At 41.2% G+C, this 14451-nt stretch overlaps 1 protein-coding gene across 4 annotated transcripts in view; it reads left to right on the top strand.

The window, feature by feature from the left end:
• Positions 1-2463: 2463 nt before the first annotated feature.
• GABRA4 (gamma-aminobutyric acid type A receptor subunit alpha4) overlaps positions 2464-14451 on the top strand; it is a 50282-nt gene continuing 38294 nt past the window's right edge. For all 4 annotated transcript variants that reach the window (XM_030492562.1, XM_030492561.1, XM_030492560.1 and 1 more), the window contains exons 1-3: positions 2464-2749; positions 2841-2959; positions 12200-12267. In XM_030492562.1, the coding sequence (XP_030348422.1) occupies positions 2667-2749; positions 2841-2959; positions 12200-12267 (270 nt within the window). In that variant the 5' untranslated portion in view covers positions 2464-2666. The remainder of the gene's footprint in view (positions 2750-2840; positions 2960-12199; positions 12268-14451) is intronic.

The raw sequence follows: 14451 nt of genomic DNA, 5'->3' as shown, positions 1-14451 counted from the left end.
TGCGCTGAAGAGACAAGAGGTATCAATAACATTATTCTTTTTCTAAAGAATCCGGGAATTATTCAAACACCAGCTCAATTCCTAAAATTGCTGGAAGGGGGATAACTGAGTGAGTTTATTTGATTTCTACCTGTAGCAGAACTAAGGGGTGTATGGCATCCATGTTCCTTATGACTCCAGGCATGGATTTGAGAGGGGCTCAATTAATAATGTGCAGGACACTCATGTGGGGATATCATTACTGGTGAACACCCCCCAACTTTTCTATTTCAGTTCATGCAGGTATCTATACATATGCAGAAGGTAATAAACCAATCTACACCCAAAGGTGTCCCTGGCTCTGCCAGAGTGCTGCTGGCTTTCTTCCACAGCAGCTGCCAGTTCTGTAGAGCCCCAGTTTGCTCTGTGTCTGTGAGTAGCCAGCAAGATTCTTCCCAGTTCTCACTTGCCATTTATTCCCCTTGCTTTAGTTTTGTGAGTTTGGCTTGTACCAGCAATACTTTTCTGAGGTATCCCTAGATCGGATAACCTTACTTAGAAATATTTTCAATGTTCTGCAACAAGGAAGTACCTTTTCTCTTGAAAGGGACAAAACTAGAGACTTTTAGAACTGGAGGACAGTGTCATGTTGGCATAGCCCATGCTATAGCAGAAGACTGGTGCAGAAAAACAAATTACATCACTTTATAGAAGATCAAAAGTGGCTGATTAACCCAGGCAAACTTACCTGATGTGGTGAAATTAGACTCCTGAAGAGCTGCTGATCCATCTTTCTGTCGTTCCTGATCAGACTGCTAATGGAGCCAGGGCAGTGGTCTCTTGCTGGCATGCTGGTTTTCACCTGTGTGTGAAGTTAAAGAGGCTGCTCACAGATCCTAGTCACAGGACCTGAAGTGACCTTGGCGTGATGTCCTACCGTCTGCATTGTCCAGACTTGCAAATAGTGTGTGGACCGCGGATGCTGTCCGTAGACAGACTGCCTGCTGCATGAGGCTTTAGTGGAGCATTTGTCATTCCAGTAAGGCAGTCGGGAGATGAGGATCCTGTCAAAACCTCAGGATACAGACTAGTAATCTGCAGAGGCCTAAACAGGGCTTTTAAAATTGGATGCAGAACAGACTGCATAGACAAAGTTTTTGAAAGATAAACAGCATCAGCAAGCTAAATGGATTTCAAGCACAGCTTTAATTGTTTTTCAAAGGAATGAGCAAAGGTCACTCTAGCTGGAACAAGCTCTGAAGTACAATTAGGAAGATTTCAAGTGTATAGTAGTTTTGAAGATAATCAGGCATTTTCGTGCTTGAAAATACTGTAGCAAGTAATGAATAAAGCCTTTCTGTGTCAGCATTGACAGTACTGTACTCTTGGAGTCAATTACAATTCCGACTGTATGTGTTCCCACACAATGAACTTCACCATCCTCATTAAAACTGATGTGCACATTGATTTCCAACCCTAAACAATTGTTCTTACAGCACTCTTGATCACAAGAACAAGTTGTTTATTACTAATACCTACAGTGTGGGGGATGCCCCCCCTTCTCCTCCTTTTCCCCTCTTTTCCCTGCTCCACCCAACCATCCCAACAGCCTGTGACAGACTAGGAACACAGGTGTAACTGTTGCAGAATCCCTTGGACCTTGCATAATGGAAATTATTTGGGTCACCAAATCATGTTTCCTAATTATAGGAATGAAAAAAAAAGAAGAAAAAAAAAAAGAAAAAAAAGAAAAGAATATATATAATGTGAAACCATTCCCTTATTCCGGCATTTTAGCTTTTAGAAACCTGGGATAACCTACTCACTCCCATCCATTTTGGGTGCGCTGTGTTTTAACCTTGAAGTTGGAGCTCCCTCTCCTCCTTCCTCTCCTCTCCCTCTCCCTTCTTCAATCCCTTTCCCTCTCCTCTCCCTCCTTCTCTCATCCCCCCTCCCTCTCCTCTTCCTCTTCTCTCCCTTTCCCTCTCCTCCCCTCTCTTTATCCTTTCTTCTCCCTGTTCTCTCCCTTTCCTCTTCTTTCCCTCTCTCCTCTCCTCTCCTCTCCTCTCCTCTCTTCTCCTCTCCTCCCCCTCCCCTTTCCCTTTCCTCCTCTCTCTTCCCCCTGTTCTTTCCCTCTCCTTTTCCTCTCTTCTCCCTTTCTCTTTTTCTTTCCCTCTCTCTCCGCTCTCCTTGTCCCCTCCCTCTCCCCGCAGCTCCCCTCACACCGAAGCGCAGGGACTCTCCTGCTCCCGAACCCCCCTCGCTGGGGCATCAATCGCGCCCCCTCCCCGGTGTTGTCGCCTGTCTCGGGGAGCAGACATGACGGGGACGAACGAAGACGTGTCCATGGCGGTCACCGCGCCGCTGGCAGCCCACGGGCGGGCGGGTCTTGCGCCCCGGGGGGCGCCCTTCGCCACGGGGCGGAGCGCGGGGCCGCGGGCGGGGCGGAGCGGAGCGGAGCCGGGGGGTGCGGCGGGGACCGGCGCCTGTTGCCCCGAGAGAGTTAACGGAGTGGGGGAACGCGGCTCTCCTCCGCCCGTGCCGGGCGCTTGGCAACCGGGGCGCCGCGCATGTAGGGCCGCCGGGGGCTGCGGCCGCTTCCCCCCGCCCCGCCGGGCCCCCGCGTCCCCTTCCCCGCCCCGGACAAGGCGTTTAACGTGCCCAGGCGTGAAGTATGGCATGCAAAGATGGTTTCTGCCAAGGAGCCAGCCATCGTCATGTCCTCGGGTCTCTCCATCGCCCTCCTGCACTACCTGTGCCTGGCGACGTGGTGAGTACCCCGGGCGGCGGCGGGGGGGCCGGGGCGGCCGGTACCGGGGGGCCCGGCGGCTCCGCTCACCCGCTCCCTCTTTGCCTCGCAGTCTCACCGGGCCGCCAGGGCAGAGCAAAAAAGAGGAGAAATTGTGGCCGGAGAATTTCACCAGCATCCTGAACAGCCTCCTGGATGGCTATGACAACCGGCTGCGACCGGGATTCGGGGGTACGGTGGCGGTGCGGTGCCGGCGGAGGGGGGGGGTGTGCTCCGGGCAGGGTCAGGGGGGGCGCAGCGCTCGCCACTCCTACCGACCCGTTAGCGACTGAAAACGTCCGTGTCGTCTCTACTGTCGTCCATGTCCCGTCCCCCGCTTCCCAGGTCCGAGCCCTGCGGGCAGGGAAGGGCCGGCAGCGAGGCAGCGCCTGGCCCCGAAGGCGCAGGGGGATGCTGAGCAGCCCCGGCCGTGGGGGCCGCGCAGGGGCGGTCCCGGGCTCAGCCCCCGCTCCGCTGTGCTGCCCACAGACCGGGCTCGGGCGGCTACGGCTGCTGCGGGAGGGGGAGGAAAGCCTTGAAGCCAGTGCGCTCTGGCTGGACGGGGATGGATGGACCTGTCTTAACATCCAAATTCTTCTGGTTCTTGGCAGTTTTGACCCCTGAATGCCATGGATCGGGTCCTAGTAGAAACAAATATACTTTTACCAGCCTAAAAGGTCAGGTCTTTGATGGGTTCTGTTCCACTAGTTATGGAAAAGCAGAGCTCAGGTACCTGAGCACACCAATCTTTACCACAGTTGCTCGAGTTCTTTGATTTAGAAGTAGTAGACATAATTGCCGTATAGGAATTAAAAGTGGAGAAGTCTTGAATTTGCCTTGACCTGTGCTCTGCATGTGTGGGGTTTTCAGCCTCGTTCGTGCCCCTGGTTGTTAGGATGCAGTTTTGTGCTGCTGAAGAAGGAGCCAGACTTGCTGTTCTCTACTGGTTTTGATGTTGCTGTGTAGGGACATGGAACCAAAAGTCATTAAGATTTAGACAAAATGAAAGTTTATTTTGTAGTCTGGAATGATGATATTAAAAAAGCAAAAATAAAAGTGCTTGCCTTTTTTTTTTTTTTTTTTTTTTTTTTTTTTAAAGATTTAAAAAGAAATGCTACAGCCTTTCCTATATGCACAAAGCTATAACGAGTGTTTTATGGACTGCTTCCTATGCAGGACTGAATGAGATCCTTGTGTAGGTTTATGCTGCTAAATACTTTCTTCCTCCTCGGAAACTACCTTCTTCATACACGTGATCCATCTACACCGACATGTGTGCCAACACGTTCTCCCATGCCATATACAGTTCTCACATGCATGATCGTGATTGTTAAAGGACAACACCTGACATTGGTGATCAGTTTATTATTTTGAGTGTATAGAATAAATGAGGCCTTCTAGAAGTTAGCTTACACTTTAAGCGAGAAGGAAGCTAAATTTATTAGCACCCAGAGGAATCATTGGAAACTGGTAGCCTTTTGCAATTTAGTCTCTGTGGAGAGGTTACAGACACTTCTGCAAGCGTACAAGAGATGTGCTATGTTTGGCATTATTTTAGGTTGAATGCCAACTAATTAGTCATCTAGCAAAGATGCTTTATGAGCATTATCAGATTTCCAAATTTAAACAACTACTAAATATGTAATACGACTTACAGTTTATGTTGATTTTTATTTTAATACAGTTGTCCTTTGCAGGATATTTTTCAAGAGAAGATCTTTTCCCCAAGAAGTGTTACAGGCTTTCAGCAAAATGCTAACAAGGAGAAAAAGTTCATTGTATCTCCTTGAACTTTCGTAATGAGAATATTGAAGTAAATGGTAAAGGAAGGAAAAAAAAAAATCTGATTTCAGGCTGGGGAAAACAATTCTGGATGAATATCTCACAAAATTAATATTATATTGCTTCTTACTTCTTCCACTCATCTTTGAGTTTAGAACTTCTAAGTAAAACATGGGGGAAAAAACTCTTTATTTTTGAAAATGATGCTTGCATCCCTAACTCTTTACCAGAAAAGTTACCTTCACCTGATTTGACAAGAACAACTTTTAGAGAAAACAAACCAAAATCAACCAAAGAAAGACATTTCTGCAATTGGTCAGATTTTATTTTTTTGACATAACTCAGAGTAATAACTATGGATTAGTTATTAAAATATACACTATCCAAATCAAGTTTTGCCTATTTTTTTCCTGATAAATCTTAATGACAAATGGGACTTGCATCTTAAAAGTGGGTCACTCACTAGTTTATAGCATAGCAAACTATGCTATAATAAATAATAAAATGTCAGAGGGGATGGAAATATTTAGAAGTGGAAAGTATAGTGTGTTTTGGTACTGTTAAAACTGCATCACTTTCTGATGAACAGCAGAATATTTATTTTTGTTTTATTCTTGAGGCTGATTCACCATCTAGTTTTCACGTGGCTCGGAATGAAATGGAGGTTTTATTTTAAGAACAAAAGGCTGCATAGAGGTCTGACTGATGCTGATTTTAAACTTCAAATTAATGAAAATGTTTCCAATTCTGGCACAAATGTTTAAAATCAGACTTGGGGAAGTAGCCAAATTCTGAATTTTGCTGGCATCTTACAGAGTTTCCACAAATAATAATTCATGAAGGTTTTTTGAATGCAGAGTGAAGTAGAAGACTTTTTGGAAGATTTTGGAGATTTCCTACAACTGGATCCGAATTCACCATGCGATCATGAATTAACACAATTTTGGGTAGTTACTGAAGACAAGTTAAATTGCCTGAGCATGCTTACAAATATGGAAATAGCCTCTCAGGAGGGTTTTGAACCTCAGCAGAAGCTTGTCTTGGTACTTTTCATGCAGGAGCATGGCATATGTTGAGAGTTAATAGAAGAATGAAGTTCCCTGTGTCATTGGGTTGGCACCTTGCATTATAAACTCACTTTATTGTATGGATTTAAGAAAACCTAAGAAGTTGCTGACACTTAGTAAGCACTGCGAGGTTTAGTAATGTAACAAACAAAACCAGAAGGGTTTAAGAAAAAGGTTCTGAAAGACCACTTAAGTTTGGGCAGGTGGGGAGGAAATCCAAAGAAGCAAGAGAGAAACAAAGAGATTTCACCTAGAAATTTAATGAAACAAAGCAGAACAGGCATTTTGCTGTAGGAAAGAAAAAAATCCCTCAACTGCTGTCAGGAAGACTTTAAATGCATAAGAATTTCGAATTTCAGTAGAGGGTTGGAATTTAGGGACTAATGAATAAAGTAATGCTGCAAGATGTTTGAAAATACTGTGGTGGAAATGAAGTCAATTCCATTCCCTGCACTTGTATGCTCCATTATATCTTCATCCTGGATATCAGAATGCCATTTGTAATGCATGTCAGTTTACTGGTCAAAACCACTCTATAAAAATGGGGTGTTTACAGAAGCCACTTGTAGTGTGATTTAGAGTGGTTTACAGTTGGACTGGATGATCTTAAAAGGTCTTTTCCAACCTAAATGATTCAGTAATTAACTAAAAGCATTATCTGCTGGAAAACTTCAAGAGTGTTATCACAGTGCTGTTTTGATTCAGCTGTAAAACTTTGAAGTAAAAACATTTCTAGTTATACCCTGACTCCAGTTTTCATCTGCTTTAAAAATTTTGAGTATGACACAGAGGAAAACTATAGGAAGTTTCAAAAACCTGGATTTTCTCTGAAAATTTTTACCTTTCTACTGGTGATTAGTGTCAAATTGATGCCAGAAGTCCAGAGACTTTTAAAAATTAGCATTATTCACTTGAAGTCAAAGGGCCTGGGTCTGATTTGCCTTTTTAAGCACTTGCATGGTTTCAGACTTCACCTGAGCAACTCTTGACATAAAGAAGGGCCCGTGAGATGTGATTCAAACCTGTATTGGATTGTAGCTTGAAAAAATGTAACGGTGTCTTTGAAACTTTCATGATACAGTGACTCATCACACTTCAGCCTGCACTTAGGGAAGTAAGGAATGGGGGGAACTGCAGCTGATGAGGGCAGCATCATTGTGTGCTGCCATATATCTGCTAATTTCAGTGAACTGTGCCTTTTAGAGAACATCTCATCTCTGGTATCTTGCTTTTAATGGCCAGTTGTATGGCCAGACCAAAGAAAGAAGGTGGTGTGTGAATTTCCTCCTGCCCAAGACTCTTACATTGACTGCAAACCCCACTGACAGCTCTGAAGAAGTAGACAGTATCACCCACAGCATGTTACTGGCTTGTTGTGGTGTGGTTGCCCATCAGTCGATGAAAGCTGGAGCTCGCTCTCTTCTTGGTTTCTGTTTATTTGTGTGAGCTAGAGTCTGACATGAGCTGCAAGTCTCACTATCAGGTAGTGAAATGGTGATAGCTCCATGGCTTTCTGTTTGGAAATTGCCATGTACACTGGCTTATGAGTAGAAGGAACAGGACTGTGTTAATTCATTTTCCTTTTTGTTTTTCTTTTCTTCCTCTTTTCATATTTCTCATGATCTTGTACTTGTGAAAGCGCAGCTGAGTACTTGGTGGAATTAGATATGTTGGCCATTGTCTCCCCTAAGAAGGGAAGGAGAGGACTTCTCTGCCCCTTCTAGGCTGTGTGATGTTCAGCTGATGAACAGCATTTCTGAAGAGTTTCATTTCCTGTCACTGCAGTAGGAGTGACTTTAGTCAGAAAATAAACACAGAATAAATTCGGAGAGCAAAGGCAATTTTCTGTTTTTAGAGAAAAAAAAAATATCTATGTGACTATATGCTCTTAGGAATTCACATGGACCTTCAAAGGTTCCATTGCTCAGCATAATAGATATTGTAAGTTATTTTGGGGGTTTTTTAGATTGCAAATGGACTTGAAGTGAGCATTGTAAAGTGAAGCCGGTTGTTTTTTTTCCAGGCAGTTGTCCAGTCTTCTTCAGCTGGTGAGAATAGATGACTCAGGCTTAACAGGATATGATGTTAGATACCTGTAGTTGGCTGATTTGAATTTAGCCCAGGTTAGTAATGCTTGAAGTCATTACCACCTGTCTGTTGTGCAGTGACCTATATAAAACTTGGTGATATTCTTAGTCCAATTCTTAGTAGACAGGTGTCCACATCATGAAAACTGGCACCAGTATCAAGCTTGTTGGCTGTCTTAGCAGAGATTATTGATAATGAGCAGGCAAAGAAACTAATCTCATTTCTAGAAGTATGGTTTTTATTTTCAGTGTTCATACATGCTGATGGATGAACATACATAGAGACAAAGGTTATTTTGTGCTGCTGCATTTGTCTTTTGGTAGAGAATGCAGCCCACATGTTTGAATTCCATGTGTTTGAATTAATTTTTTAAAAATGCCCTATCTAGTTGTTCTGGCTTCCTAACAGAAATCTTACATATAGCAGGTGTCCTCAGCTGTTCTTTCTGATAGAATGAAATGAGAACACACTTTTTTTTCCTTCTAGGTGAAGAAAAAAAGAAAAAAAAAAAGAGATTAACCCTATTCAGGCAGCAAGAACTTGGAAAGAGGAAGCACCAAATCTGTCACATGTAGTTATATTTAAAAAAATAAATCTGTAGCAAATACCTTTTTTTTTTTGATGTAGCTGTAAGAACTGATGTAATATAATTTCATGTAGTTTATGTATCCTGAGACTGATCTCATAATAGCAGAAATAACTGCACTTAGCATTTAAATTGTACTTCATGTCTTGAAAGCTTTGTATGGGCTTGTTTGCTAATGTTCCTGATTGGTTGTGTGACTCTTGATGGCAAAATTTGCAATATAGAGAAAGCCTGTGCAGGATTTGACTGTTTACATACAGTGGAGATTTCTGCAGTGACAGTTGCCTATGGAGACGCAGGGATAATGGAGCCCAAAGTCTTTCACTGAGAGCTGTGCCGCAGTTCAACCCATATGTTGGCACAAACTGCATGGGAGAGCTGTCTTAGGTACCTCTTCACAAGGTTAAGGCCTGGCATCGCTTCTTCCGCCCACATGTAATGTCTCTAACACTGAACTATTCTGGTTTTTTTGCAGAGGTTGCTTTTAATCCTGCCCGAGCTTCTTTAAAGTATATTATCTTGCAAGCAGTGATTCAGACTTAACTGTTCCCACTGCAGTGTGTAGGACTCTCCTCCTATTTCATTGACATAAAAATACACACCAGTATGTTATAAATAGTTCTTCAGCATTCCTGAAGATTTATGGTTGATAGATGCTTTCTGAACATCCATTGAAAGATAAGCCCAAATGGTCATGTTTAAAGTTAACTGGCCTTCTTACAACTCACTGTATTTTATTGCCAGTAATAGAGTGTTAAGGATTCTAATAGGATGTTCTGCTCGCAGAGCCTGGGTTGATTAAGTGGTGCAACACATTCCTTTCGGAGGGCTGCTTAAATCACCAGTAAAAGTAGGTTAGGTGACTGCAGATCACCTCCTCGTTGACAGGAATTCCCACAATTAATAATAGTTAAAAAAAAGGTAAAGAATAAGAAGCATGATTCACTATTTGTACCTCCGCTATTGTTACCAACTGGAGTTATGTTCTCTTCTAGAACAAGAAGATAAGGGATAGGTTTTGGTGTTGCCATAGGTACTCCTGGGTTGGCATTAAGTACTGGGATGTGCTAGAAAATCCAAGATTTGGTCTTAACAGTGGTGAACTGACAATGCAGGTGGAAGACGTGGAGCACAACTGGGCTGCAGTTGAAGAAAAAGAATTAAGGAAATAATCAGCTTCACTGTCCCTTGCTGCTGTCTTCACACATTTTACTGTTTGACCAAGGTTTTGAATGCAAAGTGAGGATTTGCATGTCAGTACTAGGTGGATAACTGTTACGATGCCCAAAATATTTCTAGATCCTCATTCATCTGCCATTTTCTAGTGGCCTAAAATGTGATCTTAACATTTGTTTTGTCACTGTACTGCCATCATGTCAGGCAAGCAACCAAAGTAAACTTTAATTTCCACCTTATTTTGTGGCTTCATTATTGTCTGAGAGTTCTTGCTTCCTTCTTTCTCATGGGACCTACTAATAACTAAAGGTTTGAGAGCAGAATAGCAGTAAACTGAAGAATGAACTCAAGCATAGTTTTAATCCTGTGCTGCTGCTACAGGCTTTCTAATCGCTTTAAGTTGTCAGCTTGCTGATTTGGAAATTAACTTCTTGATCTTCGCTCTCCCCTTCTTTCTGAGGAACTCCAAAAAATAAACTTGCAAAAAGCCTCTGAACATTTATTACTCATGAAGCTGTAATCATTTAATAAAATAAAAGAAATCAATGCCTGAGGAGAGGCAGCTTATGCCTGTGGGAAAAATCTGTCCCTTTGCTCAATTTGATATGATTATAAAATCACAGTGTTCTCTAAGCTAAAGAAAAGAAGATATTGCCAGAGGAAGGCAGTTAAACATTTGAGGAATATTCCTATTTAGTTTCTTAGAACTAACAAAGCAGTTCCTGAAAGGGATTCAGGAACTGAGTGTAATATTCCTGCATTTTCTTATTAAAGCAAGACTTTTCATAGATGAAGTATAGATGGGAAAATAACATTTTTATTTCTATAGAACTTTGATTTCAGAAATATTTCGAGCTCAGGTGAAATAAATATTTATATATTTAAACCAACCCAAGATAAAGTATAGTCTTGTGATTATGGGAGGTCAGGTATGATTGGATCTTTTCTATCTCGAGTATGATTGGACTTTTCTTCTCTATTTTCTAATGATGCAGATGAACGTCTTCACTTTTGGTAGCTTGACAGCTTTAGTATGAGTTTTTCCAATCTCTTGGAGCTCTCCTGCTCTCCAGAAATAATTATATTCAGGAGATGTCACTGTTATCAGTAAAATGAGTGGTCTAAACACTCATGGATTTCCCTGATCCAATGAACACTTCATTATTTGTAGAAAGGAGCACAGCTTCCGTTTGACATGTTTAGAGAGCAACCCATTGCAAAACAAACAGCACAGTATGAAAGTGTGTTATCTGGAACTTGGGAGTTTCTTCTTAAAGCCTCTTCAAGACAGTCATGCCAAACTGTCCAACTTTCCAGGTACCACTGAGCTACCAACTGTTGTGGGTGAATTTTCTTCAGATTTTCTCTCATAAAAATGTCCTTCTGTGAAGCTGTCAACTTCCAGCAGAAATGGTTTTTGACATTTAGCTTAAAAATTCTTAGCTGTTCTTCTCTATGTAACTTGCAAACTGTTTACTGAAATAATTTTACATGGCTTTATTTTACTTTTTGTTCACGGTTTGACACTTGTTCTAAGTGCAAGAAGCATGAGTTCCCTGTTTTCCAGTTGCTTATTTCTTTTTCTCCTTTTACCATTTGGTTTGGTGACATCTGTCAACAGTATTTTTTTTTAATATTGTTTTTTCTTTCACTGAGAGAAAGAGCTACTGACAGTCTTAAGTCATCCTTTCATTTTTAGATTACAAATACTATGATAAAGCCTGAATTAGCAGACTCAAGCCACTTATTCTCTGTAGAAATTTGAGCTGTAGGGGTTTAGAAACTGTGGTTATGAATTTGTAGATCACATTTTTTTTCCCAAACAGATATGTTGATGATGTGAGTTAATTATCTAAATTAAACCATTAGCTATGCTTTGATCACAGAGTTATCGTAATAACTGGTAGTGATTAGCAGCTTTCTAGCCTTTTACATTGGGAACAGACCTAAATTCCAGTGAAATTAGTTAGTGAATGTGTTCTTTGGCTTAAGGGGGATTGCAGAGTGAATGGTTGTCTGAAATTTCAAGGTGGTTTGTGCTGTAGTAAAGGAAATGATATGTTAAAATGAATTTGCTTTCTCTGGTGGTTGCTATGCCATATCTAGCTGTGAAAGTGCAAAGCCACTGCTCGGAGCACTCTTTTTAACAGTGTCTGAAGTATCTCTAGTTCTTTCATGACAGGCTTTGTAGTAGCATGTGGACATAGGTTCAGACCTTCAAAAATGCTTAGATATCAAATTTTTATTTATATTGTTAATATTAAAACACTTAAGGACATCTCAGGATATGGATGCAGTTCTTGATCCTGCATTACTAAATTGCCCAGTGCATGGCATGCTAATATCTGTAGTCCCGTTATTACCAGTAGGACCAAATGTTAGTAATAAATCCCTTGGAGAATATGGATTTCCTGAATTCAGTCGTTGTTAATTAGTGTGGTGTTTTCAGTGAGCCTTTTAATTCTTTGGCATGTTTTCTTATCCGTTGAGTCAACATTGGTTTTCTGGATGGGGATTTGCATGGAAATTCTGCGTTTGATTTACTTATGTGGTAAAGGTAATTGAGCAGCGCTTGTTATTAGAGACTTATCCAAAATGACCTGTGTTTGCATTTTCCTCTTGCTTGTCCACAGAACCCTCAAAGCAGTAACTGTTCACACACCAGGATCGTTTATGGGAATTGTTGACCTGCAAAATTCAAATTTTCTTGCTCACTTCCTTTTCATACATTAGGTCCTGTTACTGAAGTCAAAACAGATATATATGTCACCAGTTTTGGACCTGTTTCTGATGTAGAAATGGTATGTATTTCTGGGATTAAAATGCCATTTCCTGGTTCTGAGAAACCATTAACTGCACTAAGGGGTGGATGCTTCATCTGTACTGTTCTGTCAATCATGCAAAGTAGGAAAGATTAGTAACAGCTTAATTTACAGGTTATAATTAGATAAGGCAGGCCTGATTCTGGTCACGCTTTCACTGGTTTTTGGCTGGTTTAAGGAATTCAGATCATAGGATTTAAACCAGACTGGTGTAGAGGCAGAATCAGGCCTTATGGGGAGCATCTAAGTCAGTCTACTGTGGGGAAAATGTGTAATATCTTTGAAATTGCTTTTCCTTTCTGAAGCTTATGTTATTCTCAGGGGGAGTAATAATGACATCATTTCGCAAATACTTATTGATGTTTTCATTTCAGATGAATACTCTTTGCTGATCTTTGTGCCCCTTTTAGCATCACTTTCAGCAAATGTTTGACTGATAAGAGTTTTCTTAAGTGTCTGCAGAAATTGAACGTCAAAGTGACATGCATGAAATAGTCACAGAAGAGAAATGTTGCATTTGCATGTACTGTTTTTTGTGCCTGAACAGCATCTGCATTCATTTGAGGTCAAATCCAGCAGAACACTCAATCAGCTTCTGTAATCCAGTGGCATAACCTTAAATCATAGAGTAGTTTCTCTTTTTATGAATATCCAAGAAATCCCGTGGAAGTAACATAGCCGTATCTGCTGAACTGAACTTCTTTAAGGGAAAGGCAGTAACCTTCTTCCCACACAGTGCTGTGGTGCACTTTGTGATGCACCTGATTTGGTGCTATCATGCGGAAAGATATGTGATAGCAAGAGATTTTTTTTCAAGGGCTACGTTCATGACATCAGTCTCATGTTGAAATGCATCTTACTCCTTCAGTGGTTGTCATGTACAGTATGATGCTGTTCAGTGTGACAAGGGGTACAAGAATCTGGTCCCAAGGAAATCCAGTAATGTGTGCCTCAAATCTAAAATGAGGGCTGCACAGCATCTCAGGTTTCATTGAAGCATCTGACATTATGGTGCATGGGAAATTATTAGTTATACTGGAGAAGGCAGGAGTAAGAACATGGGCTGAAGGTAGGTAAGAAGGTGGCAAAAGGAGAGTTTACAGCTGAGGCTATTCAGGGATCCAGGAACTGGGTTTGGAATAAGTTAGTTAGTGTATCCATTAGTGACCCAGTGTGATCTGAGTATGGCTGCACTCGTGAAACTCGTTGAAACAGTGAAGAGTGGCACTGTCTCGGTACAGGGAATGATCAGAATGTCTTTTTAGAGCTGGGTTACTTTGGTACCCAGTGTAATGAAAACAGTTGAAATGTTATATTACAAAATCTTATATTACAAAATCTGTCACTTAGAAACTAATAACAGAATCTGGTACTTATGAGCTACACCAGCAAGAAATGACACTAGAAGAGACTTTTCATAGGTTAAGTATAAACCAAAGTGGAGGATGCAGCCATAAGAAGGCAGATATGATTCCCAGGTTCATTACATTAGTAGACATTTCTCCTTGCTGGTGAGAATAGATATGGCCATACAAGTAGTTTCAATGGTAACGTCATGCAGGAGAGTTTCAAATGAAGTCAGAAAACACTGGCTTAACAACAAAATCACAACTCTAAGTTAGAAAGGAGTTAAAGGTTTTTCAATGCCACATGATGACTTGTGAAATGCTTTAGCTTCCCAAGATGAGAAATGCATTCCTTTGTCCATTCATTCACATATGATTTCTTATGATGTGCCTGCGTCTGCAGTTCTGTAGTTGTTGTTTGCATGTTTTCTTCGGAGCTTTTCTGAGGAATTTACTGGGTTAACTTATGTAGTTAAAACCAAATGTGTATATATGTAAGCGTATATATGATTTATTATCCATGTTTTGTGAGCATGGCAAAGGAAATATTTAGCTTTCCTCAGTTAAAAGCTTACTTTCCATGAGTTGAAATTAAATTTTCTTTCCTAAATTTAAAATGGAAGTAATCGTTTGTCATGGTATTTTTAATTTAGCCAGCAGCAGAAAATCCATGGATGCCTTTTCTTTAAGAATTTATTGACACTTATTGTCAGAGATCATTTTGTTTCTGGTTATATGCTTGACTACAAATTCAGTTGCCCTCTTCCTGCAACCTAATTAGATAAATCATTCCCCAACGATTAAATATGTGTAGCAA

Source organism: Strigops habroptila, chromosome 7 (genome assembly GCF_004027225.2).
Source record: "Strigops habroptila isolate Jane chromosome 7, bStrHab1.2.pri, whole genome shotgun sequence".
Lineage (NCBI taxonomy): Eukaryota > Metazoa > Chordata > Aves > Psittaciformes > Psittacidae > Strigops > Strigops habroptila.
Note: the sequence above shows the minus strand (reverse complement) of the source record. Positions and strands in the feature narration are given on the sequence as shown.